This window comes from Epithele typhae (genome assembly GCF_022376455.1).
Source record: "Epithele typhae strain CBS 203.58 chromosome Unknown BXZ73scaffold_27, whole genome shotgun sequence".
Lineage (NCBI taxonomy): Eukaryota > Fungi > Basidiomycota > Agaricomycetes > Polyporales > Epitheliaceae > Epithele > Epithele typhae.
Genome location: NW_025954218.1, coordinates 1 through 25,104, shown reverse-complemented (window position 1 = coordinate 25,104; position 25,104 = coordinate 1). Strand labels below are relative to the sequence as shown.

Here is a 25,104-nt window from a genome sequence, read left to right as displayed (position 1 = left end):
CATATCTTACCTACCCACGAGCGCCGTGCGCGCCCGTTATTCATGTGTCCCCCCGTCTCGGCGAATGAGGCCGTGAACGCGAGTGCGATGGGCGGCTTCTTCGGGCCATCGCGAGCGGCTGAGCTCGGGTCCATGCCTAAGTATACGGTTTGAGTTCACTGAAACCGTCGGACTTGCCGCACGTGGACGTGCGGTGGCCAGCGCGCACGTCGGTGATGTCAACGTCGATGAGTTCGCGAAGGCGGGTGCTGGATATCTGGATGCTGGCCACGGGTATCCAGGGGGGCGGTGCAGGTGGAATAATGTACAGGAGTTTCATTTCGTTCTTGTAGTCTGAACTGCACTTGGGACTCGCGATCCGAGGGCTTGCAGTGTGGCGGATGTCACAGCGTCCAGCGATCGAGACGAAAGCGTCGAGAGTCGCGACTCGCGAGGCTCTGATGAGTCGGCAGCCCGGGCGGATGAATTTGAACCTCGAGAAACTTGTTCCCGTTCGCGCCTTCACTCGCAAAGGACGCATTATCGAGCACACCAAAGGTGCCACGCAGTGTGCAAGGAATGAGAAGTTAGAAAATGTTCGCCGTGAGGTTGGAGCGGGGGCGGACACCGGCTCGCCTGTGCGAGCCGATCGGAGCCTCGCCAGTCGCTGTGACCCTCTCTCCGAAATCAGCATCACAACCCCATCGCTCCTCAGGCCTTCGGGCCTCAAGGCCTCAGGTTGCACTCACACGTCTCTGCGCATTCACCGCGGCCGCCTGTATTTCAAATCCCCCACTTGCCTTCCGGACTCCATTATCCATACTACTTCCTCGAGCGCTTTCCTCAGATCGCGGCGGCGCGCGCGCCACCAGAGCTCCGATATCCTCTCGTCAAGGCCGTCCCTGCGCTCCTTGGCAGACATGATGCAGCCGAACGTGCCCAATCGCGCCGCGGTTCGCCGAGGCTCGACAGGAGCTGATGCGTGGGTAGGGTATGCGCAAGTACGCGTTGAAACGTTGAACGTTCAGCGTCAGCGAAGAAAAGACTTGACTCGGTTGTGACTCGGACTCGAAGAGATGATGTACCCGCGAGCCGGCTTGCAGGCGCGATCGAAGGCTGTCTGTCAGTGTGGGTACTACATGGAAATTTACACGGTAGTATGTCAGCTTCGTCGTTCTGGAAGGTCGCTGGTGCTGTAACGGAGTAGAGGAAGCGCGAGGAAGACAAGCGCGCTGCTTGAGTGCACCGTGGGAATCAAATATTAATCACCTCCGACGCGCCGTCACAGCACGTCCGGATCCAGCACTCGGACTGTCACTGCTCAAAGCTTGCCTATTCCTGCACCCCGTAGCCATGTCATAATTGCTCTTCCTTCAGCGCAGGCTCATTTCCCAGTCTTCTTTACAGTGCTCTATAGTCACAAGTCGTGTGCGTGATTTGCTGCGGATTGACTTTATCGCTCTCACGTTAGTCAGCCACAGGTGGAGGTTTTCCTTTGCTCCACTCCATTCGCCGTGGGCCGCCCTTTTGACGCGGGTAAATTGCATTGAGTACTTATCGATTATCGATTTATCACTGGTACCCACATATAACGGCCGGTGCTGACCAAGAGCGCCCATATCCGCATGCGCACCCACGCAGCTCACGTCTCGACAACGCCTTGCGCTAGAATGGAACCATCGCTGTGCGCGGATTAGGTTGTGGTTACGTGGTTTGCTTGCTTCCGAGCGCATTCGCTGACTACACATCTCGATCCCCACCTCCCGCCCGAGGCTCGGCCTACATACTTATAATAGCACAGTGGGACGTGGCTTGTTGGACAACGCCCCGCATCTGTCCCTCTTGTCTTCTCGCCATGGATAGCCTCGCACCGACTGTTTGGTTCATAACCGGGTTAGCCTCTCTGCCATACTTGTTGTCTTATCCCTCAATCTGACATGTTCTTTCCACACAGCGCCAATCGGGGTATCGGTCTTGAGCTAGTGAACCAGCTTCTGCAATCTCCTTCCAACGAGGTCTTCGGCGCGTGTCGCAATCCTGTCGACGCAGCATCCCTTCACGCTCTCGCGGGCCCTGGAAAGGGCACGTTGCACATCATCGCACTCGACATCAACGACTCCGCGTCGATCGAGGCTGCCGCGGCCGAGGCAAAGGCGGCTCTCGGCGAGCGCGGCATCGACTACTTGATCAACAACGCCGGTATCGTACGTGCATAGGTTTGAAGATTTCTCTCCCCTCTGAGGCTGACTGCGTATTGCGTAGAACCCGGGGTGGGGGGACTCCCCGCCCGTCATGACCGTTGACAACATGCTGGCCGCGTTCCGAACCAACGTCATTGGCCCGGCGCTCATGGTCCAGACGTTTGCGCCGCTCGTCGCGCGTGGCGGGAAGAAGGCCATCGTGAACGTCTCTAGCACGATGGGTAGCATCGCATCACGGAAGCCGCAGAACCAGCACTCGTCGTACTCGATCTCGAAGGCGGCGCTCAACATGCTGGTGCGTGTTCGGCGAAGTTCGCGGCTCGCGTTGTATGTTGGCGAAGCTGATGCATGATGCGCAGACGGGCAAGCTCGCGGACTCTTACCCGGACCTCACGGTCATTGTGATGTGCCCTGGGTGGTTGGAGACGGGTATGTGTCGTGCTCCGGTGGCTCCCGCTTTGGTCATAACAGGATGTCTTCTTGTAGATATGGGCGGAGCTGGCGCTGGACAGCTACCTGTGTCTACGGGAGTTGGAGGTATCATCAAAGTAGCCCAGGGACTGAAGCACGAGGATTCAGGATCGTTCATCGAGTACACGGGAAAGCGCGTGCCCTGGTAGAGTACCTCCCCTCGATTCCCAGCTGGCCCGACCGGCGCTACTTGTGGTACTAGATATATAGCTCATGCGACAGGACTTATTTTCCTCGCGAGCCCGAACTTGGCTCGAGTCCATTCTGAGGAACCAGTTCATCTCCTTCTATTGGAATCGCATTTTCCTACTCTTTGAACTCCTGCAGCACCTCCACTGTCTTCCGACGTCCGCCAAGGTTCCCACCGCACGTTGCGTACCTCGACACTCACGATGACCACGCTCTCATTTCTCCCTCGCCGAAACGTGTCTCGTCCCAGAAAATCACGAAGGTATCTCCACTGAAGTCGCGTTTGACGTGCTTAGATTATGTATCTGCAGAACGATACGCTTTCTCCTCTGAAGTTCACTCACGCCAAATGTTGCAGAACTGGGTGCACCAGACGCCGCGTTTCCGGTGGTGACTGGCTTCGCAGAGATTTTCAAGGTCACTCAAGAACTCATCGAGTCTAGCATGTTCTTTAAACTCATCGGAAGGTGTGTGCCGTGGGGGATGAATACAAGAGTTCGTTACGTCTATGTCTAAAACGATGTCTATGAGCACAGCTCGTGGGGTAAGATCTCGTATCGATGCTTGTGATCCCGCGGACCGGGGTCGGGACTGTCAAAGCTAGTCTGGCGTGGGCCCATGTCGGGCGCACGCCAACCAGAACCGTCGAAGTTGTCAAGGCTGCACACCAAGGCATGATGAGTGTTCAACGATACACCGGACATCATAAAAACACTCACAAAAGCCGTTGCACGCCCGCCTCGGACGTGAACACCTCATGGGTGTTGTGGCTGACTCCGGGAAGGAAGTCGACATTATCCTCCGGGTCCGGGGGGAACTCCTTGATGAAGTTCAGCATGCGGTCTTTCCGAGTGGCACCCGTCGTGAACGGCCCACAGGTCGCCGCGTTCTCGCCCGTGTCGTTCAGGCCGTGCGCGAAGACGACGTTCCGGATCTGGAAGCGCGCGAGCACCGCGCCCGCGCCCGCTGCGACGAGCTCTGCCGAGTAATCGAGCGGGTAGTTCGAGAGCCCGTCTCGCCAGTCGTCGAACCCTGGGCAGTGGGAACGTGGGAGCGGGCCGGGGCGGGAGCGGGAGAGCCAGACGTAGGAGGACGGGTCGGCGATGTAGTGGACTACTTTCACTTGGGGGCGTAGGGGAAGGACGGCGCCGACCGCGGCGTGTCGGCTGGGTGGGAGAGGAACGGAGGGTCAGGGGTGAGATACAGGCTAGCGGGACGAAGAGGAGGGAGCGGGACGGACTGGGTGGCTTGGCCGCCGAGACTGTGGCCCGCGACGACGATCTCGGCCAGGTTCGGGTATTCGGAGTCGAACCATTGGAGGATTTGGTCCATGACGTCGAAGGAGGAGACCGCACGGTCGGCTGGATGGAGGTTGTCATCGCCGGTCGAATAGTTCGCGCCCTCTATTCCCATCGCGGTGAGCGGGTCAGATGGATGTACCCTGGGATCAAGGGGGGTTTACCTGTCCACACCAATGCATCGCCCTGAACGTTGTCGCCAGGATCGAACCAGAGAGGGACAAGGATGGCTGCGGTCTCGCGCTGGACTGCGCTATTGTTGAGCGTCGCGAGGTTCCGAGCATCTCGCGCGGCGCGGAAATGGATGTCGGGCCGCCCGTCAAACGCGGTGTTGATGAGAAGAGCGCGTGTTACTTTGCTCCGGTCGTGATCGCTGTCCAAGGAAAAGTAGTTCTGTCGATATCGGACTCGTCAGATTCAATACAAAACGAAGCGGGAAGAGGGAGAGCTGCTCACGATTAAAGTGCTATTCCGGCCCAAGGTGTCGTTGATCCGGAAGAACTCTACCGTGGCGCCGTCGACAGGGGGAAGGGTATTTGCGGATGGCGTGCCTTGATATTGCTGAGCGTGAACGGCGGCCAAGAGGGAAGCGGCAGAGCAGAGAGGAGATAAGAAAGAGCCCCAGGCTCTCATGATTTGGTGGGAGAGCGGGAATGGAGAACGTCTGTGGCAAGACGGGTCGAGCACAGTGCCCGCGGTGCCTATATAGTGCATTGCATGATGGCATCGCCCGAGCGCTGGAGCGCACCGTGTGACCGCAGCATGGCATGGAAATCCACGACGGGAGGAAAAACTGTGGAGAGATGGAGGAACCGAGTGGAGGAGGCGTGGTGAGGGACGAAGAACCCGGGCGCGCGCCAGGCGGCCGGAACCGATAATGCGGGCGGGCAATGCGCAGGACCCAGGTCGCGCGGTGCGCGCGCGCACAATTGGACGAAACGTCGTATTCACGTGTGGCCTTATCGCGTAGTCCACGTATACTGCCAGCCTATCCACAAAAAATTAGAGGTTTTAGAAGCTTTAGAACATAGCAAGACTTACGGATGGCCTCATTGCCAGTACTTCGTCTCGTACAAGATATATGAATGGCGCCCCGAGGATCCGAACACTCGGGCGCAGTACAGTATATCGTGAAGAAGGTGGAGCGCGGACAGCGTTTTCGTCCAGCCGCAGGCAGATTTGCGCCCAATTGGCGAGCATCAATGGACGACTTGGAGGTGCACTGACACATCTAAGTGTGCTCGACTAAACATCCAATTGAGTCCAGCACAGCGCTCCCTCGTCAGCCATCCCCTGCATCTACTGGTATCTCGAATACTCACCAGAAGGACTTCGCACTCCCATGGCCCTCTCCTGCGACTATATACAAGTTGCTGTAACTTGAGGTGGTGGCGCCTCCACCTCGGCACCCGGTTGAACGCGGGCGGCAGCAAATGGGATAAGCGGTTGTGGTGCGCGCACGACAGTAATCACATTGCGTTTGGGGTGCGCGTGCGGTCGCGCGGGCCTTCGACGCCACGGCCGGCACGGGGCAGGGAAGGACACAGTTCATGTGCCGCCCGCGTGCGGACGCGACGCCAGGCGGGGTACCGCCCGGCGTGCGTACCGTGAAGCCTGGGCAGTGGGCACTCGTTCTTGGCGTGTGTGGTCCGAGTTCATTTCGAATTGCAGTGAGTTGATGATGTCGGCACTGGACACTCTGCCAGCGAAGAGTTTGAGAGTGTGCGCGACTTCGATACCGGCTCTCGTGGCACTGTCAAGGACCGTTTCTTCCGCTTCCGATGGCTCAGGGAACGTAGTAATTTCAGCACTCCCATTGAAGTAGACGAAGAGGTCGGGGCGGGTGAGCCGACGGTGTGCACACTGGTTCGCATCGCCGTCGGAAATGCTCTTCGTCAAAGTGTGCAGAACCATCATCCTGTGAGATTGCGGATCACAAGGGGTAGCGGACTTACGATTTCAAAATTCGCTTGCCAATTCGCACGTTTGGGGAGTACTTAGAAAGTGATGAGGAGGATCGCGTCCGGTGCCGGCGGTAGGGAGACGCCCCAGGGTCAACGAAGCGCCCAAGCTGCGCTGCACCAGAAGCAAGTCTCCCCCATTCTGTACCGATGTTGTCAATCGCCATGACTCGCTCCGCTCCCTCTATCCTTCACTCTCTGTGTCCTTGATACGACGTTGCACGGATCATATCGTGAAGCATCAGACAGAGCAGATAGTACGTACATGCGGAATCTTAGAGTCACAGGAATGCTTGCGCCTGCAACATCCATATCCGCGCATACTCTCCCTGCTTCTGCATCAGCTCGTCATGCGTGCCCTCCTCCACGATCACCGAGTCGTTCATATACCTGCGCTCAACGTAAGTAGCCGCTCGCGCAAAACAACGTCAACACTCACAAGATTAGATCCGCGTGGCGCGTCAAACTTCCGAACCTGTGCGACGAAAATACCATCGTCTTGTTCCCCCGCAGCTCCCTCAGCCTCCCGAACAGATCTGCAGAATCTCGACGTCAGCACCGCCTCCGTCCTTCTGGCATACAAGAGTCACGCACCATGCTCCGCCGTCGGGTCCAGCGACGCGCTCGGCTCGTCGAACAGCAGCAGTCCCACGCGCGCCTCCTCGGCGACGACCGCGCGCATGAACGTCCGCGCGACCGCGAGGCGCTGCATCTGCCCGCCGCTGAGTGCCGGCCCGCCCTGGCGCGCGGCCATGCCCCCTGCGCTGCGCACGCCCGAGTAGTCGATCGGACGGCCGAAGAGCGAAGTTGTGCCCTGAGGCATGCCCGCGAAGTAGTCGCGCACGGGACGGTCGAGATACGTGTCGGCGCCGTCAGGGAGGCGCGCGACGAAGGTGGAGGCGCCGCCGAGCTCGAGCGCGGCGGTGACGCGCTCGTCGTTGCGGAAGTTCGTGGGGTCGCCGAGGGCTACATTATCGCGGATCTTGGGGTGCATGAATAAGAGGAAGGACAAGTAGAGAGGAGGTGCAAACGTACGGAAAGGGGAAAGTGAGTATAATCTTGGAAGAGAACAGAGACGGCTTGTCGAAGGTCGAAGAGCTTGAGCGTGCGGATGTCTTGTCCATCCAGCAGGATTTGGCCCTCGTCGGGGTCGTACAGTCGTACGACGAGCTTGAGGATGGTGCTCTTCCCTGATCCATTCGCCCCTACGATGACCTAAAAAGTTACAGTTCATGAGTTCACGCTTGCCGCCTCTGAACAGGTAGACGTACACATAGCTGCCCGGCAGCGATTTTGAACGACACGTTCTTCAACGCGTACATGTCCGACCCGGGATACCGGAACGACACATTACGGAACTCAAGTGCGACGCCATATTTGATCTTCTGCGCATCCTCGGGGAACGGCTTGGTTCCGTCTTGGATGCGATTTGAGATCTTTGTGACTTCGTATAGTTTGCGTACCGTAGACAGCTGTTCGGTGATTGAACTCGTCTGGTCGAAGAAGCGCCAGACAGTGAACGCAAAGTGCGCGGTCGTGTTTTGCAAGAGATTGAGGGACGCGAGCGACACTGGCATCGAGGCAGGGTATTGGACCGCTCGTAACGTAAACACGATCTGCGACATAGTTTAGACGGTGCGCTGAAGGATGTGGCAGGGGGACGCGCCTGGGGTAACTCATGTATGGGGTCCTTGAGTAGGCTAAAGATACTGAGACGTTGGCGACTCTGGGTCGCGCGCCGAAGCTCACTGAAATCGACCGCATTGTCTGGACCGACACGTTTTGACACTTCCTCGAACTCTGTAACACGTATAAGTAACGATGAAAGAGCAATCCTAGGAGACCATCAATATCCAAGACAAGCATGAGGGCGATCCGTGCGACGAACGTGTCCTCGAACGCATCCTTTTGCAAAGATGCTCTGCGCAAAAAGCAGTTCAAACTCGCCTTTCGTCATGAACTCGGCCAGGTTGCCCGAGATGAACTCCTTCCGGTGCTCCATGTTGTTGACGACGTGCTTCATGCCGACCATCTGGATGTAGTCCTTGTCCTTGGTCGTCGCAGCCCACACTAGTGGACGATGAACATGCATATAGTCAACCAGCAGCGAAAAGACGCACCCTTCTCTGTCGTAAACGCGTTCCATCGCGTGACCCAGTCGCTGATCGAGGTCGCAAAGCTTAGTATTGCGAGCAGGATGCCGTCGCGCTGTCCACCGAGAACTTGCGCGAGAACAGAAATCTGGGACACGACCTGGACGAGCGTCGAGACGATGCTCGATGCCATCATGAGGGTGTCGTACGCGATGCTACCGGACGTCGAGGAGGCCTCCTCGAGCTGGCGCTGGACGAGCGGGTCCTCAAAGGTGGGAAGGTCGAGGCGCGCGCGTGCGCGGAAGAGGTGGAGGGAAAACTGGGCCTTGAGGCGGCGGGATAGTGGCCCGCGGAGCTCGGCGAGGGCGTGGCTGAGGATGCGGCGTGCGACGGAGCAGGCGACGCGGGCGAGAGAAATGCGGAAGAGGGCGTCGGCGTCGACGGTGCGGGTGTCGATCGCAGTTTGGAGCTAGACAGTGTGGCACTGGGTCAGCTCATGCGCGTCTTGTTACACTTGTGATGAAGGAGACGGTGTGCGGATGCGTGAATGGGAAGGTGCGCTTGGTGCAGGAGTCGGCAATGGCAATGGAAGGTTGGAGGGAGGAGGGACGTACGATGTGGATGAGCTGCCCAGAGTACCTGCAAAATCTCAGCGCGCGAATGGAATGCAACGCAAGCGGGCTCACCATAGGGAGGCGGCGGGGATGAGGGAGTGAAGGACCTCGGCGGTGGCATACGAGATGAGGATGATCCAGCAGCTCCGGATGGCGAGGACGTCGGAGACCATGCGGACAAGGTAGGGCAGGCACTCGTACGCCTCAACCGTCCTCTCGAACCATGATGAGCCGGGGACATGGTCGAGCGCGGGGTTCGTCTCCTCGTACAGATCCCAGATGCCGATGCGAGTGTGCTTGACGCGGGTGGTGTCTGCGGGGTCAAAGAGGCCCTCACGGTTGCTGCGCGGGCGGCCCCAGCGACGACCTCTTGCCATTCTGAGCGGGGGAGGAGAAGAAAGAGCAGAGGAGTGGGAGCGCGCGAGGGCGTCGTGGCAGAACAAAAGCAGGCGAGGCAGAGCAGTGGCAGATTCGGTGATGGCAGCCTGACTCTGAGCCTCGCGTCCCCGCGTCCCCGGCCAGTCGGCCCGGGCGCCTGACCGCCCCATTAGGCGGACTGACGCGTCGCGCGCACGGGTGTTCGCCACTCTCCTCCTCCCTCCTCTTCACTCGCCATGGTGAGCACTTGGCGTTCTCCTTCGCAGCAATACCATCTCACCTCGTTACAGAACTCCGATCTCCGCATTGTCCCTGAGCACGGCCCCAAGGCTGCTTCCGTGCAAGACACCTCCAACAGCTTCGGTCTTCACGACACTCTCAAGTATGGTCCCCGGAGTCTCGCTGCGGAGGTTCATACTACAAGTAAGGTCAAGGACCGTCTTGAGAACGTGCGTTTTCCTTCGCTGCTCCATATCGGACTCTTTGCTCAGCTTGTCGCAGTGGGAGGCGACCCAGGACAACCTCAAGCTCCAGATGCAGCGCCAGATCTTCGGTCTTCACATGCCCATGCGTCTCCTCATGGAGCGCAAGATCGTGAGCCAGGTTCTTTCTTTCCATTCCGTCTCTATGCACCCTCCCCTCAACGCCCCCATCCTAGAATGCGCACATGCCCATATTCCCCCAATCCAACCTCCACCTCGACATCCTCATGGGCCGCGACGAGACACTCGAGTGCGCCGACTTCATGACACCAAGTGAGTCTATTTCTATGCATCATCCATATCTCGTCTGATCGACATCGTCTTAGCGGGGGAGATGAGCCAGTCTCTGGATATCCACGCTGACATGGAGAAGAAGCTGCGCATGTGAACCCCTGCAAGTTGTACTATCTGCATTACCTTTCGCTGTCTGTGCACTGTAGACTATGATCCAATTTACGTCCATCACACTGGCACGGTTCCTCCGAGAGACGCGACGAGCCTCGACGTTGACAGCAAATACGTTCGCATTGCCGCGTGTTCGGGAGGCCAATTCCGACGTAGACTAGCAGCGCGGATGGCGCACCGTCTCCTCTCCGGCGACGCGTTGGCGTGGGCTGAGATTTGAGAACACGCGCCGCACTCCGCAAAGACCAACCACTGGTAGCCGGCTTCTTCTCGCAGTCATCAGTACTTCAGTAGGGGCGTTCCAGCTGGTACAGCTGATTCCATAACGATAGACCAGTCGCGCGAAATTAGCACACAACCGATTCGGGCGGAGTTTGAGGGCGTGGGCGATGCGAATCCTTCCTGACGGTGCTGAAGCATGACGTAGGAGGGATACTAACCCGTATATATAAGTAGCTGTACTGATAGTTACAAGTAAGTGACCGCGTATTGAGAGGTATAATTGATAACGGAGCCGGGCAAAGATCGTGAGTGTGAAGACGAGCCGTTACAGATACTCATCAGGCAAACTTCTCATCCTGTCCATTGGGGGACCTTTCGTTGTCCCGGATGACCTGCATGAATACACTCTCGAGGCTCGCCTCCTCCACGGCGTATCACCCACGCCGGCGTCCGCAAGCAGGCCAAATAGCACGGCAAGGGAGGGCACGTCCTCGTCGGCGCTCCCGATGGGGACCTCGAAGCGCGTCGCAACATCGTCGCAAAGGCGCGCCCCAGGGATACGTGCCATCACCTCCTGCGCACGCACAACGTCTTCGCATGTGCGGCCAGGGAAGTGGACCAGGTATCGCGCGTATCGGGCCATAAGGGCATCTGTCGTGTCGACAGCTGTCCAGCAGCAATTAGAATGGGAGTATGAAACGGGAGATGTGGGAGAAATTCACCGAGCAAGCGCTGCGAGATGATGCCGACTCGCTCGCGAGAGTGGAGGCTTCCTCCATGGAATCTGGGAGCGGGGTCGTCAGCAGGGATATCACCCCGAGAGGGGCTGACAGACGCACGAGTGGTGATCACGAACGCCTTTCCGGGCGCGACGTGCTTGAGTGTGCTCCACATGTCGCGCTTCATCTTTGCATCGACTCCGGTCGAGAACTCGTCGACGAGCACGACCGAGGGTTTCCTGTATAACGGTCAGCTGCCTTGTTGCAGTCGGTGTGTGTCAGAGGAATGCTCACCGATGAGCGCAATCGCCAGCGCGAGCTTCCGTTGGTTCCCACCGGAGAGCTTGTTTGCCAGACGGTCGGCGTACACGCGAAGGCCCATGACCCGCATCACCGCATCGACGTTTCATCGACCTGCGCACCGCGCTGCAAACCCTTGAGCCGCGCGTACACGCGCAGGTGTTGGCGGACGCTGAGCTGCGCGTCAATGGCCGTGAACTGCGGACATACACCCAGCGAGAAGCGGGCGGCCTTGGTGTTCGCGACGACAGAGTGCCATTGACAAATATTTCGCCCGAGTCGGGTGTCATGTCGCCCCCTGAGAACAAACAGATCAGCGCAGCGAACACGCGCCCACGACGAGGAGACTCACGAATCATGTTGAACGTCGTCGTCTTCCCCGCGCCGTTGGGACCGAGGAGGGCGAAGATGGTGTCCTTGGAAACGTTGAAGCTAACGTCTTCAACGGCCTTGAAAGCGCGAAGGACTTGGACACGTTGCGCACCCGAAGAGCGATATCCTTGCCATCCGTGGCGGATGCGGATGTAAGGCGAACATTCTCCGTGGATGCCAGCGAGTTTCGTGCGCGGAGGCCCTTCGTCCGGAGGCGGATGAGGGTGCTGCGAACAGGGAGAAGGAGTCCGCGTAGACGAGTATGCCGAAGTAGATGAGCGATTGAAGAATGAGGTAGAGGATCGGGCCGCCGTAGTGCATAATGTTGCCGTAGAGGAGGGTCCAGTAACCATTTCCCCGACGCAGAGGATTGAGAAGAGATTGGTGGCGACGAAGGAGGCGCGAACCTGTGATGGGGTGTGAGCGGGGAGCAAGTATCTCGAATCATATACAGACTTACGAGGCTCGGAAGGGGGGAGACGAGGCCCACCGTGAAGTCTGGGATAGTGATCAGCTCCGCGAGTTAGACATGAAGGAAGTTGATGCTCACGAATCATGGCGTACACCGACTGCGTCTCTACAGCATCTCCGTATGTCTGGGCCAACAGGTACGCCATTGTGTAGAGCTGTGGATCAAAGTTAAATTGTCATGACAATATCGATTAGTTGAAAGTCACCTACCAAGAACAAAATAACGTGCCAGACAGCAATCGCCGCCCATGCACCGATAGGGACTTGAAGTACAGCGTAAATAGGTACGCATACAGGATACTCGCGATCCCGTAAAGCACTATCACGAGCCACTTCATCCACGACACAAGTCAGCACTCCGGTGTACTATAGCCACGGTATCGCACTCACCAAGTAACCCAAGCCGTGGAAGAAGAACGCATACTTTCCCGCCCATACGATCACGAGCAGGGTCGCCGCGAACGTCGTCGCCATCGCGTCGAACATCAGATGCCCGAGCCAGAGCCCCGCTGGGTTCGACAGCCCGTTCGAGAACTGCATGGCCGTACCTCGGAGCGGCGCTCGCGCGCGACGTACAACGCGAAGAACCCGGGGAACACGGCCATCGCTGCGCTGAACACCGCGGCCCATATAATGGGGGTCAGGTCGCCTAAGCTCTTGGATGCGAAGCTGCCGATGGTTGGGGTGATTAGTAGAGGGGTGGCGTAGCCCGTGCCGGCCCCGGTGCTGTTGAGCTTGTGATTGAGGAGGAGGTTGGAGGCGGCGTTCAAGAACGTGGCAGCGGAGAGGGTTTCGTAGGCGTTCCAGGCAAGGAGTGCAGCACCGGTTTCGAAGTCGATGCTGAGACCGGGGGTCCAAATGTTGACGAAATTGCCGCTAATGTACTCAACAAAGGATGTGTTGGAGGTGAAGGGGAGCGAGGTGTTGGTGAGCACGCCGGACACGTTGAGCGGCGCGAGAGCGTCTGGAGGGAAGAGTGAGGGCCCCGGATCTTCTCCGAACAGGAATTGGAGCGGCGAAGTGGCAATATATAGCGAATCCCCTCTGAATTCGCGATCAACGACGTCGCACTTGTTGCCACCTGTTACAAGGAATTTGAGCGGGATCACGGACGGGATGATGACAAAAGTAAGGGCAAGGAGAGGTGCGAGCCAGGATCGACGGAGGATCAGGAGCCGCTTGTAACAGATCGTGAGGGCTTGACCGAAGACGGAATGCTGCACGCCGGTCGTCAGCTCGACTCCCTCGTGTGCTCCATCATGCTCGGCGCTGCCACCGGCCTCCACGATATTGTCCTTAGAAGTGTTCTCCAGATCCTCGTTCTTGTCCTCTGCGTCCATCAGCTCCAGGAAGATGTCTTCGATGGACGCGGCCGACACCGAATACGAAGAGATCTGCATGCGCGCCTTCTCCTTGTCGACGTCCTCCAGCACCTGCTTGACGACGTGGAGATCCGTAGTCTTGAGGTGGAAAGCACGCTCTCGAGGCCCCGTCGTGGTCACATAGGCCGCCGGCGCGGTGCGCTGCACGAACTGTAGGACATCGGACTCCGGGATTCCGGTCTTGACAGTCTCCGCGTTGAAATTTATTCGCAGCTTGTAGCCTTCGCCGCGAGTCGATTTGAGTGAGATTGAGGTACCGTGCGCGACGAGCTTTCCGGGGGTCGCAAGAACGGCAATGTCGTCCGCGAGCAGATCGGCCTCGTCCAGGAACTATAAAGGCTATGTCAGAACCAGCGCACGCACCCGCGATCTCTCCGAGTTACTTACGTGCGTCGTGAAGACAATCGTTCTCGACTCCTTCACTGCGGCAAGCGTCTTCCAGATTGCGCGCCGTGAAATCGGATCGACACCTGACGTTGCTTCGTCGACCAAGACAACTGGAAGAAAAGTCAGTCAGCACACATGAAGTCGCACGAGTGCAGGAACTTAACGTACTCGATGATCCTCCTACCAACCCGATGGCGAGCTGAAGCTTCCGCTTCTGTCCACCGCTGAGCTTGCCCGACGGGTAATGAATTTTCTCCGCCAGATCGCAGTCGCGAAGGAGACCCTCGAGGTCCGCGTCCGACTCGCGTGGCGCGCCCACGTTACCTGCGGTCTTGATCTTGCGCCAGAGCCGGAGGGTCTGCAGGCACGAAAGCTCATCAAAGAGCACGTTCTTCTGCGGCACGATCCCGATGCTCCCACGCGCGGGCTCTAGCACGCCGTCCCCGTAGAGAACCGTCCCGCGCGTGCGCCCAGTGAGCCCCCGAGGACGGCCATGAGTGTTGACTTGCCCGCGCTGAAATCGCAACATCGCACGTCAGCTCCGGATCGACGCATGACGCATGCACAAAAATGGTGCGCGGTACGCACCCATTGGGTCCAAGCAGCGCGAAGATGCCGTGCTCCGGGATGTTGAGCGTGAGGTCTTGAACGGCCGTGACGAGCCCTGATTTGCGCCTGAACACGGACGTCTGGAACGACTTCTCGAGCCCGCGGATGGAGATCGCGATGCCGGGAGGGTGTGTGTGCGTCTTCTCGTCCTTTGTGCGGCGACCGCATAACGGCGCACGCAACCCGAACGGGTTCCAGGGGTCGAACCGCCAACGCTCAATGAGAGCGCCAGCAATGGGCCAGAAGAAGATCGCGATCTGTGTGAGGAACAGTTACTGGTCAGCAGGTGAGTGCGAAGGAGGGAGACGGGAGAGCGTACGATGACAGCGATCAACATTGGGAGGATTGTCGGAGGTGGGAAGTCCTGCAGGGTCTGCTCCGTGAGGGAAGCGGGTAGGAGAAAGGTTTCGAAGTTGATAATCGCAACAAATGTCCAGCCGAAGAAGAAGGTCGGGAAAAAGAATGTGAGGATGGCAGCAGCGGTGGGGTTGATGCTCGTCCAGAACATAGTGATCGTGATCGGGACGAGGCAGCAGAGCGTCGAAAGAATTGCAGCGAGTGAAGGAGACTTCCCGAAAGGCGCCATAATGAACATCGAAAACGAGGCGGTTGCGAGGCCGGTAAGGAGGCAGAGAGCGAATATGAAACCATAGTTGGTGAGGGTGAATAGCTTGACCTTCCAGACGATGGAGAGGACAAGCCATGCCGGGAGATAAGCGAGCGAGAGACTGAGATGCCATGACCTAGAAAACAGTTAGCTCCTAGATTGACAAGGGGAAAAGGACTTACAAGACTCGGGCAGCGTCAGACAATCCCATAGCCTTCATATGGCTTGTAAGACCCACTGTACGCTCGGCGGTGGCGGCTCCTGGGATATGGTACGCAATACCGATGAGACAGATATAACTGCCGGGCAGTGCCATCAGTAACACATCAGACGATATAGATTGTACGAATACGTACAATGGAAGCTGTAAAAGAAAGCCGACCATCTCGAGGAAGTCTGGCGCGATGTGCGTTAGCGGGGCTGTGGTGAAAAATCGCCTGCCACCACATACTGAGTCGGGGATCACTGGCTTGGTCTCCAAAACCCCAAACAAACGGCCACTCGAGTGGGGTAGGAGGCTTCGTACCCGTCTGGACCTCGATAATCGCCTGCACGAACATCAGAGCAATAAGCAAGTTGAAGAGAGCCTGCTTACACTATCAACGGCCCACTGCACGGGCAGTACTCTGACTTCGTAGTCGCTATTGTGCCCCTTGACGTCAATGGAGCCGATTGAGTCGTCAACTCGGATTGTGTAATTGATGGTCTGGTTGTTGCCGCGCGCGGGGAGTTGTTCGAACGTGACAGCTGCGAAGCACCGAGACTTGCCGTTTGGGTTCTCGACACAACGGCCTGCGATCTCATCCGTAGTGACCTTGTGGAATGCGGCAAGCTGTTTGCTAGAGAAGCCAGCGGTCATACGGGCGACAAGGTCATCTGCAGTGAAGCCTGCAGTAGTAGAGTTTGTGTCGTCAGACCAGAGCAGGATCCGTCGAGCATCAAAGGCGTCGGCGAGGGCGCGGACAGGGATCATAGACCCGAGGCCGCCCTGAAGAACGGAGGATCAGTGTTATTCAAAGCACAGAGAGTGCACAGGGAGTCATGCCGAGAAGGAAACTTCACGTACGATATCAGGCTTTGAGGTGAAGCTTGGTGAGTATGCGAGCAGGATGCCAATCGCGATGGGGCCTATGAGACAGCGGAAAAGAGAGAGCTGCGGCGGATATCAGCAGGGAGACGCGTGATCACATTGGAGACACTTGCAAAAGGATGTTTGAAGAGAATGGTCCAGTTCTTGACACAGAGCGCGCAGAACTGGCTCACGAACCGGGACGAGCCCGGCATAGTCGCGACGACGAGGGTAGATCGACGGGTCGGTCCCACCGGGGTGCGGGTCGTGCCAAATAGTGAAGGTATGTGGTCGTGGTCGAAGAGGAAGATGCTGAGGGCGGGCCGGAAGCAATAGTATGTTGAACTTGTTCAATTGCGCCTCTGCCAACGATCTGTCAAGTCACCGGTTCGGCACCGTCCTTGTTCTCACCTTCTGGGCGTGGGAGACGGGCAGTCAACCCCGCGAACTGCCTCGTGGCGGTGCGCCCAGACCTCGGTGCTGGTTGACAGGAAGAGGGAGGCTGAGCGGCGCTAGGTTCGGATCAAGCCCCGTCGGCGAACGACATTTTGGCGCTCCGCGCCACCTTCACCGAAGGTGCGCTGCGAAGCAAGCGCCGGAGCAACGGCTTGCTCCGAACCTAGAGCGGCGCGCTGCAGCAGTGATCAGTGGGGCTCGCGCGGAGAGCGCGGTCCTGGACCACGGCCGCGCTGAGGCGAGCCCTCACGTTTCGAGAGACTGCACAAGAGCCTGCAAGTTGTGCACGCGGACATCCGAGCCGCCGCCGAAAAGGGCAGATGCCCGCGTGTAATCCAGCTGGGCAATTAGAGGTCCGCCCGCCCGGGTAGGACCCCCGACATCTCCCTCAGATGCCTGATCCCAATTTTTGAAAAAGCGCCAAAAATGTCCTCGGGGATCAGGCCTCCCGGCGACCCCGTTTTGGTCGGACGGCCGCAGGCCTCGGCCGTCCAGAGGCTGATTTGGTCGGATTTTCGGAACAGGCCTCCGGAGGGCCTCAAAATGTCCGGATTCCGCTTGAACAGACCTCCGAAAGGCGAATTTTTTGTCCAGGAGACCTCGGGGCTTCTCAGAGCACGTAGGAGAGACATTTAAGAGTTGTAGCAACTTGTGAATACAGGAGATCGTTGACGAGAACACATGGGGGCATAGACTCGCGAGTCCGACAGTGGCTACTGTAGCCTAAGCGCCCTCGTCCTCCCCCCACGCACTTCCCCTCTCGCCTCTTTACAGGACCTCCCATGGTTCCTCTACGCTGACCCCTCGCCCTCGCCAACGCTCGCCCTCGCCGCGCTCATGACTGCGCTGCATGCACACCTGCACACGTCGATCGCCGCGGATGACTACAACGCCGCACTGAGCCACTCCGCGCGGGTGTGTGTCGCGAGCGCGTGTGGCGTGCGCGGCGGCAAGTGATGATGGTGCGCGGGCGCAGGACCCGGAGGGCATGCTCGAAATCTGTCGGACCGACGACCTGACGGACCGCGGGATGCTGTGGGGGCTGCGGCAGGTCTCGAGCGGGGAGGGCGAGGAGGTAGGTGAGGGCGTTGGGGGGACGCGGGTTCTGGGAGGTCTTCGTTGACGGCCCTTAGGGCGCGCACGTCATCACATCGAATGCACAGGTCTTGACGATTACTCGATAGTCCAGCATGCGGGTGAGAGGGTTGGGAGAGCATGGCCCATGGCACCTGTACGCGTCGAGAGACCCTTGCCGCCAACCTACCCGGGTCACCTGTGCCCGTGGCGATCCCTAATCGTCCTCTCGATCTACCCGCGCTTTCTGGGTCCTCGGCCAACTTTCGAGCCGTCGTCCGTGCCCTCGCGTTCTCGTTCTCGCCCCGGATCTGAGCCAGGGTGGACCAAACGAAATCTGTGGCATCTGTACCTGGCGCGCGGTCATTGGTCAAACGGACGGCCCGTCGATTCCCGGAAGTACACTGTGAGGAGATTAAACTGTATTAGGTCTTGAAGAAGTATGCTGCCTCTGGCGGAGTCTGAGTTCAGCTCGCTTTCTGTATTTACTTGCGGGCAGTAGAATATCATTATAAACAATTCAGTCGATGCAGCGTTCTTACGCACGCGCCGGCGGCTCACATAAGGTGGCTGCCATTGGTCGCGCAGTCGCCCACTCCAACTGACCCCCGGGGACCGCCCAAAGCCGCCCGACCGTCCGTTGAGGATCAGGCATTTGAGGAGCCCCCGCCCTAATGGTCGGATGATGGCTCAGGCATCGGCCGGTCGATACCCTGGAAAATGTCCGACAAGGCCTAAGCGCCTACAGGCATCGAGCCCGCGAAATCGCCATAAGAGAGGCCTTTTTTTAAGGTCCTGAGGGTAACAACTTCATGAGGGCTAGAACTAGCGCCCACCCAAAAGGGCGCGAACCATCGCGCACATGGACTGTGGTGCCTCGCACAGCATAGTTGCCATGTGCGCGATGGTGCGCGCACATCCGTGTCTGCGATCCATCGCGCACATGGCGCATAGTTGTAATGTGCGCGAACCATCGCACATATGGTGGAGTGTACTAGGGCGTAATGTGCGCGATGGTTCGCTCACATCATCGTAGACAGTGTCTCAAATGCCTGCGATCTATCGCGCACATGATGGAGTGTAGGGTATAATGTGCGCGATGAATCGCACAGTGTCATGTACGTAATGGGAGCAAGTCCCCCAGCAAGAGGGATCTTTTACACAAATTCCTCACAGATAGGTGCAAGCCAGTATGGCTTAGTTGCTTAGGTGGCTGGGTGTCTCTGTTGTGATCGATGACACTCGCAGTTATGCATGGAAATGGCTCGCGTCTCATTGACAATGTCATTTATTTATTCGTCCTCTTCGTCTTCCTCATCTGACCCCTCTGCCATCTCCCAATCTGGGTCAGAGAGGGAATCATCGGAGACCACACTCTCCTCCTCCTCCTCCTCCTCCTCCTCCTCGGCAGTGCCTTCGCCGTCCGAGGACCCCACATCACCTTCACTCTCCTGCGGAGAGCTGGTGTCGGGTGGCCAGGTCGTTCTTCTGGCAAGCCTGACTTCGAGTTCCTGTACCGCTCCAGTGAGCGGGTTGGTGAGAGAGCCTCTACGAAATGCTGGGGGAAGTGGTTCAGACATGGAGACGGGTCGGACGAGTGGGCAGTGGTACTCACAGCCATTCAATATAGTAGCTTCAGTGACGTTGACGATGCCGTTGCCGAGGATGTAACCTTTGAGATGGAGGAGCGTGTTTACGACAAATAAGGAGCGAGTTTCCTGAAAGACGTTAGTTGGTGGGGCAAAGAGAGGACGACGAGTGATGTGAGAACTCGCCTCATCCAAGTCGGAGAGGTCAAGTTGGATTGGGTCGGGAAAGGGCCATGATTGATTGATGGTGGCGGTTTGCGCGACGAGATCGGACTACGAGGAGAATATGAGTGCCTCGTGACGGGGTGAGATCATTATTATAATCTGACAGTACGTACGGTTCTGACAACGCATGTGACGTCGATGTCGCAGGCGGCGTAATTCAAGAACTGAGCGGACATGGGTCGTAGAGGTGTGAAGGAAAGAAAGGAATGCTGTTCGGGGAGTGGAGATGGGCTTATGTATGTGGAGAGTGGGAGAAGGAACGGCAGTATGTGGAATTGCGCACGGACCTGTTACGAGAAAAGAGGGACGTGTGTTGTCTGCGGGATGGTAGAGTGCTTCGTAGTTGGCGCAAGCTCGGGTACTGATTTCGACAGCACACCGTTTGTTTCTGCGGCGGAGGATTAACCGGTAATATGACAGCTTACAATGCTCACGAACCATCGCGTGAGTGAGTTCCAATGTGCACGGACCATCGCGCGGGTGAGTTCCAATATGCACGGACCATCGCGCGGGTGGGTTCCATTGTGCACGAACTATCGCGCGGGTGGGTTCCAATCTGCACGAACTATCGCGCGGGTGGGTTCCAATCTGCACGAACTATCGCGCGGGTGGGTTCCAATCTGCACGAACTATCGCGCGGGTGGGTTCCAATCTGCACGAACCATCGCGTGGGTGAGTTCCAATGTGCCCATCACCTCACGTGCCATCAAGTGGCCTCCAATGAGCGCGATCCGTCGCGCACATGAAGAACTCCTTGTCAAGGGAGCTTCCGCATCGTGTGGCGCAATATTGCGCATCGAAGATCTCCTCTTTTTGGCAATGCCATTCCTGTGCATCGTCCCGGAGATGATCGATGGATGCACCATAGGTGACGCGTCCGCGAACACACGTCTCTCCGCCTCTCCCCGTCATCTCTGGACACCGAGAAGCACCCCACAATTCTGGTTTGATTTCTCTATATCTTCATTTCTTCCATCACTCCCAAATAACACCAAAAAAATGCCCCCCAAGAAGGTGCGTACAAGGCCGGCCGTCTGTTGACACACTGCGTACTGATTTACGACTGCTGCAGAAACAACAAGTGGCCGAGTCCGAGGTGAGCCCGAGCGGACGCGTGGTGATATTGGTGAGTCGTCAATTTGACGGCCGATCTCTTGCATAGGATGGCGCCTCAACAGCGTCGGGAAGTGGGACGAAGAAGCGGACGCGCAAGGAGGCGAGCGAGCCCAAGCAGCGCAAGGAGCCCAAGGAGCCCAAGGCCGTCAAGGGGCCGTCTCGAGCAAAGAAGATGAAGGACGAGGTCGACGTCGAGGCGGCCGGTCGCATGTTGCAGCTGTCGCAAACGCCGAGCACGAGCGTAGCGAGCGCGACGAAGACCGGGTCCAGCCAGACTGACGCGAAGCAGGAGTCGGACTCCGCACAGCAGGCCGAGGCCGACAACGCCTTCCTCGGGTTCGGGCGAGTCGACTTCTGCAGCCAGGAGAAGATGCTGTGGACGTCGGGGTCGACGAACAACCGCGCGCTGAACATGGTCCACGTCGGCAACATCGCTGAGAACCTCGTGCTCGAGGGGGTCTTGGACGACGACCCCACCCGCATGTTGATCTTCGAGATCTACCCGGAGCATCTCGACGAGAACACCGTCTTGGCGAAGACCGCGGACGATCCGGCGAGCTTTCCGCTCGTCAAGTTGAGCGAGCAGGGCAAGAGCTTCTCGCACCTCTTGCTCGCGGGAAACCATCGGCTGCACGCACTGCTGGATCGCCAGAAGAAGGACGCCGCGATCCTCAAGGCGCAGATCCGCCGGCTGAAGGAGCTCGAGATCTCTGTCGGTCTGACGGAGGAAGGGCAGACGACGCTGCCCCAGCTCACGGAGCATGAGCCGATCGCGGACCTGAAGCGGGAGATCGCGGCCACGGAAGACCGGATCGAGCACATGAGGTTCTGGAGGTGCAAGTTTTATCACTCTGGTGAGCATGGGTGGGTAGCTGTCAGGGTGACTTTGGCTGACGGCTGGCGCAGGGAAGCTCACGGATCGGGCGCGTCGTCACCTCGCGCGGAACATCACGCAGCACATCCGCGTTCAGACCGGGTGGGAGGCGTTCAACGCGAACGTCGCGGTGCTGCGGGACGCGGTCATGTCGGAGGCGGTCACGGAGGAGCCCGGGTCGGGCAAGTTGTGGGAGGAGCAGCTCAAGAAGCTCCCGAATAAGCTCGACCACAACAACCAATACGGGTCGTTGATTCGCGGTCGGATGTCGGCGAAGTTCTGCCTGGAGATCGCGCTGTGGCCGTACCTTCAAAACGACGACAACCTGGACCCGAAGGAACTCAAGAAGTACTTCAAGGCGGCTTCGGAGACGAGCGGCGTGCTGCCGAACGGACAGGTGCGTATCGTTCGTCGAGCGTAGTTGTCGCGATTGATGGACGGCATGCAGTTCGTGCTGGAGCTGCTGTACCGATCGACGTCGCAGCTGAGCTTCCTCGCGTCGCCGTCGAACCTGGTCGCTGGGAGCACGGCTCAAATCGTGGCGATGGAGTACATGGACGCGTTCGCGGCGTTCCGGAAGGCGACAGAGGAGGTGCAGGCGACGCGGAACGGCGGCGAGGAGCAGCCGTACCACAAGATCAAGGAGCACGAGGCCCTGCACACCGCGCGCGAGAAGTGGGTGAAGATATCGAACACGAGCATGGTCGGGGTGAAGACGCCTCAGCGATGCGTGTTCCCGAACGAGCTGTTCGAGGACATCGACAAGGTCTTCGTTTCGACGCTGCACCCGGTCATCCTGGCGCGGGACGCGATGGGCTCGATGCAGAGCTCTGCATGGCGTGAAGCGTTGAAGAAGTATTGGCAGGGGGTGAAACAGGCTGGGAAGAGGCACTGGGACCACGCGTCGGACCGTGCGACGATGGAGGCGGAAGCCGAAAGCGAGCAGGAGACGACGAAGAAGCAGAAGAAGAGCAAGGCCAAGCAGACGGACGTGGGGACGGGGCCGGAGGAGGCGACGCGGGCGACGCTCGCGCTAGCGGCGTTGAAGGGGGTGCGGGGGAAGATCGACATACTTCACTACATGCAGACGGCCGGTGCGGAGCTGGCGTTGCCTTTGCCGACGAAGACGTTCATGACGGACCTGTTCAAGTTCGCGGGGAAGATCGAGCAGAGCACGAGTATGGTGAGTGTTCTTTGTCCCCGACATGTGGGGATTGTTGTGCGCGCGACGGATCGCGTGGATGAGTTGACCCGTCCCGGGTCTGTACGACATGTGCACGACTCATCGCGAACATTCGTATGTGTACGTATGCGCGCGATGAGTCGCGGGCACTTGATTGTAGGTGCGCGATGAGTCGCGGGCACTTGATTGTAGGTGCACGATGAGTCGCGCGGATTAATGACTGTACTTAATGTGCGCGATCATTCGCGGGCATGCATGTATTCAGAAATCGTGCACTGACGTTTGTCACTTGTAGCTGGCCCGCACCATCAATCCCGCCCTCGACTACCTCATGTTCAGGACGGGCGAGAACAGCCACGACCACTTTGGCGAAATCCGTCACTGGGTCACCACCTGCGAGGACCACGAGCGGTGCGAGTGTGTGTGGCAACTCGTGAGTCGTACGTCTCTGTACCGGGTCGGCTTCGTTAACGCAGTCCTGCCTAGTTCCTGGTCTGGTTCCTCGACCACGGCGAGGAGCTGTGCGCGCTCGAGGTCATGTGCAAGGCCGGCGACGTCGAGCTCCTCCGCTACATGTCTCGGTCATCCCTCAAGGGGATGAGCGAAGTCGGCTTGTCTCTCCTCGCTGATCAAGGCATCAACGACTCGCACGCGCCGCTTCTCGCCGTGGTGGACCGCAATTCCACCTTCCGCCAGACCCTCCGCAATCTGTACGCCACCACCAACACCGCCATCCATGTCGACGCGTCGAGCGGGTCCGGAAAGGGAAAGAAGAAGGAGGTCGCCAGACCGTCCCTCGACAATGTCGACGAGCCCGTCAGACGGATCGTCGCCGACCTCAGCATCAGCGAGCTACCCTCTCGCCTCATTAAACTCCTTCCTCAGCTCCGCACGACGCCCAAGTGGCGGCACAACTGGGCTCGCCCCTCCCAGAACGACAAGCAGACGACGCCGATGGGTATCGCGTTGCAGATGGCGCTGTCCTGGGAGGCCATCAAGTCCGTCATCGTCCTGCCGTTCTACTCCCCCCTGGGGAAGGAAGTCTTCTCCAGCTTCGCCCGGTTCTGGGCGACGCATTCCACCCCTCGCCACCCCCCCAACAACTTCCTTGTGCCGGGGAAGATCCTGCAGACCTGGTCGTGGTTCGCGTTCGAGTGGGAGGAAGGCCTCTCGGTAGAGGAGCGGACCACGCCCGAGCTTCAGGACCTCGTCAGCATATTCGGCCAATCGGTGGAGAGCTACAAGGTCAACCCGCTGCTGGGGTACTTCCGTGCGACCCTCGTGAGGCAGCACAACCTCGCCGAGGGCTTCAAGGCCATTCGCGAGCTGACCAAGTGCATCGCCTTCCACAAGGACGTCTTTTTGCAAACGGACGAGAAGAACAGCTTCGTCATGAAGCCATCCTATCTGGGCGACGTGGAAGAGCTGACGGTCGCTCCGGTGATTGACTGGCTGCAAAATGTGAGAGCGTGTGGGAGAGCGATAAGGCGACGGACTGACAGGACGCGTTGCGCAGGTCATGATTTGGAACGTCAACAGGCAGAGCGTGCGTCAGAAGGACTACACGTATTTCTGGTGCCGCCGAAGGAAAGGCCGCACGAGTACGTCGCTCCGAAAATCTTGGCGTACCCAAAGGCGGCAGACATGTTCGCGTTCTCGAATACCACGGACTACTCGACGAGGTTCAACCCCGAATTCCGCAACGACCACACGCGTCGAGAGACCAAGGTCAAGGAATACGTCGAGCGTAAGCTCCGAGACTTTGACGTCGAGGCGGCGCGCAAGGCCCTCGACAGCGAGAAGACCGCTCTCATCCTTGCCGACATTGCCGGTGGGCCTTCGGCTGACGTGGAGCGAGAGGATGAAGTGCCGCAGTTCGCGAGGCAGGACGAGGACGTGCATATGGAAGATGGTTCGGACGACGCGACAAAGGACAAGGCCGGTGGAGCCGATGATGGACGCGCCGCTGCAGAGGCCCGGTTCCGCGACGAAGCGAAGGCCAAGTTCAAGTACCCGCAGGACTTGATTGAGGACGCGTCCGCGGACGCCGAAAGCTTGTCGTTCGCGACCTTCGCTCGTGCCAGGACTGAGGTGAAGAAGAAGGACAAGGCGGCGCACGAGGAGAAGATGCGGAAGCAGCAGTCGCCGAGTCGCCGAGTGCTTCCGTACTTTGGCGGTGCTCCGGAGTTCGACGTTCACCTCAACGATCTGCGGGCCGTTCTTTCGGTGGGTGACCAGGACGACGAAGATGTGGAGAAGGACGCGGACGAAGGGGAGTCCCTGGCCGCCGCCATTGCCCTGGTCGACAAGGACCCGTCGTCGGCAGAGGACTCGTCGTCATCCAAGAAGGGCACCAGGACTGGCACAAAGCCGACCCC

At 58.6% G+C, this 25,104-nt stretch overlaps 8 protein-coding genes across 8 annotated transcripts; 4 read left to right on the top strand and 4 right to left on the bottom strand.

Annotated features, from left to right (window-relative positions):
• Positions 1-1,834: 1,834 nt before the first annotated feature.
• BXZ73DRAFT_101777 (NAD-P-binding protein) lies at positions 1,835-2,800 on the top strand (the record flags this gene model as incomplete). Its single annotated transcript, XM_048015009.1, has 5 exons — positions 1,835-1,872; positions 1,934-2,183; positions 2,242-2,475; positions 2,540-2,609; positions 2,667-2,800. The coding sequence occupies 5 exons, from the start codon at positions 1,835-1,837 to the stop codon at positions 2,798-2,800; spliced, it is 726 nt and encodes a 241-aa protein (XP_047877377.1).
• Positions 2,801-3,364: 564 nt separating this feature from the next.
• BXZ73DRAFT_77854 (uncharacterized protein) lies at positions 3,365-4,771 on the bottom strand (the record flags this gene model as incomplete). The annotated part of the gene is made up of 5 exons (XM_048022741.1): positions 3,365-3,500; positions 3,560-4,006; positions 4,081-4,243; positions 4,303-4,531; positions 4,595-4,771. The coding sequence occupies 5 exons, from the start codon at positions 4,769-4,771 to the stop codon at positions 3,365-3,367; spliced, it is 1,152 nt and encodes a 383-aa protein (XP_047877376.1).
• Positions 4,772-6,380: 1,609 nt separating this feature from the next.
• BXZ73DRAFT_90249 (P-loop containing nucleoside triphosphate hydrolase protein) lies at positions 6,381-9,183 on the bottom strand (the record flags this gene model as incomplete). The annotated part of the gene is made up of 10 exons (XM_048025569.1): positions 6,381-6,489; positions 6,539-6,635; positions 6,694-7,081; positions 7,135-7,314; positions 7,371-7,715; positions 7,766-7,899; positions 8,047-8,169; positions 8,220-8,661; positions 8,807-8,831; positions 8,879-9,183. 10 exons carry the CDS (start codon positions 9,181-9,183, stop codon positions 6,381-6,383), a joined length of 2,148 nt encoding a protein of 715 aa, XP_047877375.1.
• A 237-nt stretch (positions 9,184-9,420) lies between these two features.
• BXZ73DRAFT_90248 (proteasome maturation factor UMP1) lies at positions 9,421-10,054 on the top strand (the record flags this gene model as incomplete). The annotated part of the gene is made up of 5 exons (XM_048025568.1): positions 9,421-9,423; positions 9,451-9,633; positions 9,686-9,787; positions 9,843-9,939; positions 9,993-10,054. 5 exons carry the CDS (start codon positions 9,421-9,423, stop codon positions 10,052-10,054), a joined length of 447 nt encoding a protein of 148 aa, XP_047877374.1.
• Positions 10,055-10,631: 577 nt separating this feature from the next.
• Positions 10,632-16,424, bottom strand: BXZ73DRAFT_101773 (P-loop containing nucleoside triphosphate hydrolase protein; the record flags this gene model as incomplete). Its single annotated transcript, XM_048015008.1, has 23 exons — positions 10,632-10,685; positions 10,736-10,959; positions 11,016-11,077; positions 11,129-11,251; positions 11,464-11,510; positions 11,576-11,610; positions 11,665-11,744; positions 11,797-12,091; positions 12,141-12,182; positions 12,235-12,310; positions 12,410-12,487; positions 12,546-12,689; positions 12,728-13,867; positions 13,925-14,034; positions 14,093-14,438; positions 14,509-14,790; positions 14,853-15,276; positions 15,323-15,439; positions 15,497-15,536; positions 15,592-15,688; positions 15,736-16,128; positions 16,207-16,293; positions 16,329-16,424. 23 exons carry the CDS (start codon positions 16,422-16,424, stop codon positions 10,632-10,634), a joined length of 4,392 nt encoding a protein of 1,463 aa, XP_047877373.1.
• Positions 16,425-17,091: 667 nt separating this feature from the next.
• BXZ73DRAFT_101772 (uncharacterized protein) lies at positions 17,092-17,849 on the top strand (the record flags this gene model as incomplete). Its single annotated transcript, XM_048015007.1, has 4 exons — positions 17,092-17,130; positions 17,440-17,580; positions 17,642-17,740; positions 17,799-17,849. 4 exons carry the CDS (start codon positions 17,092-17,094, stop codon positions 17,847-17,849), a joined length of 330 nt encoding a protein of 109 aa, XP_047877372.1.
• Positions 17,850-19,031: 1,182 nt separating this feature from the next.
• On the bottom strand, positions 19,032-19,729 carry BXZ73DRAFT_101771 (uncharacterized protein; the record flags this gene model as incomplete). The annotated part of the gene is made up of 3 exons (XM_048015006.1): positions 19,032-19,297; positions 19,355-19,601; positions 19,667-19,729. The coding sequence occupies 3 exons, from the start codon at positions 19,727-19,729 to the stop codon at positions 19,032-19,034; spliced, it is 576 nt and encodes a 191-aa protein (XP_047877371.1).
• Positions 19,730-20,552: 823 nt separating this feature from the next.
• On the top strand, positions 20,553-25,062 carry BXZ73DRAFT_77851 (uncharacterized protein; the record flags this gene model as incomplete). Its single annotated transcript, XM_048022740.1, has 8 exons — positions 20,553-20,567; positions 20,626-20,679; positions 20,716-21,523; positions 21,576-21,940; positions 21,992-22,726; positions 23,022-23,159; positions 23,213-24,187; positions 24,266-25,062. Coding segments are annotated over 8 exons (3,887 nt in total), but the record flags the coding sequence as incomplete, so codon positions are not given.
• Positions 25,063-25,104: the final 42 nt, after the last annotated feature.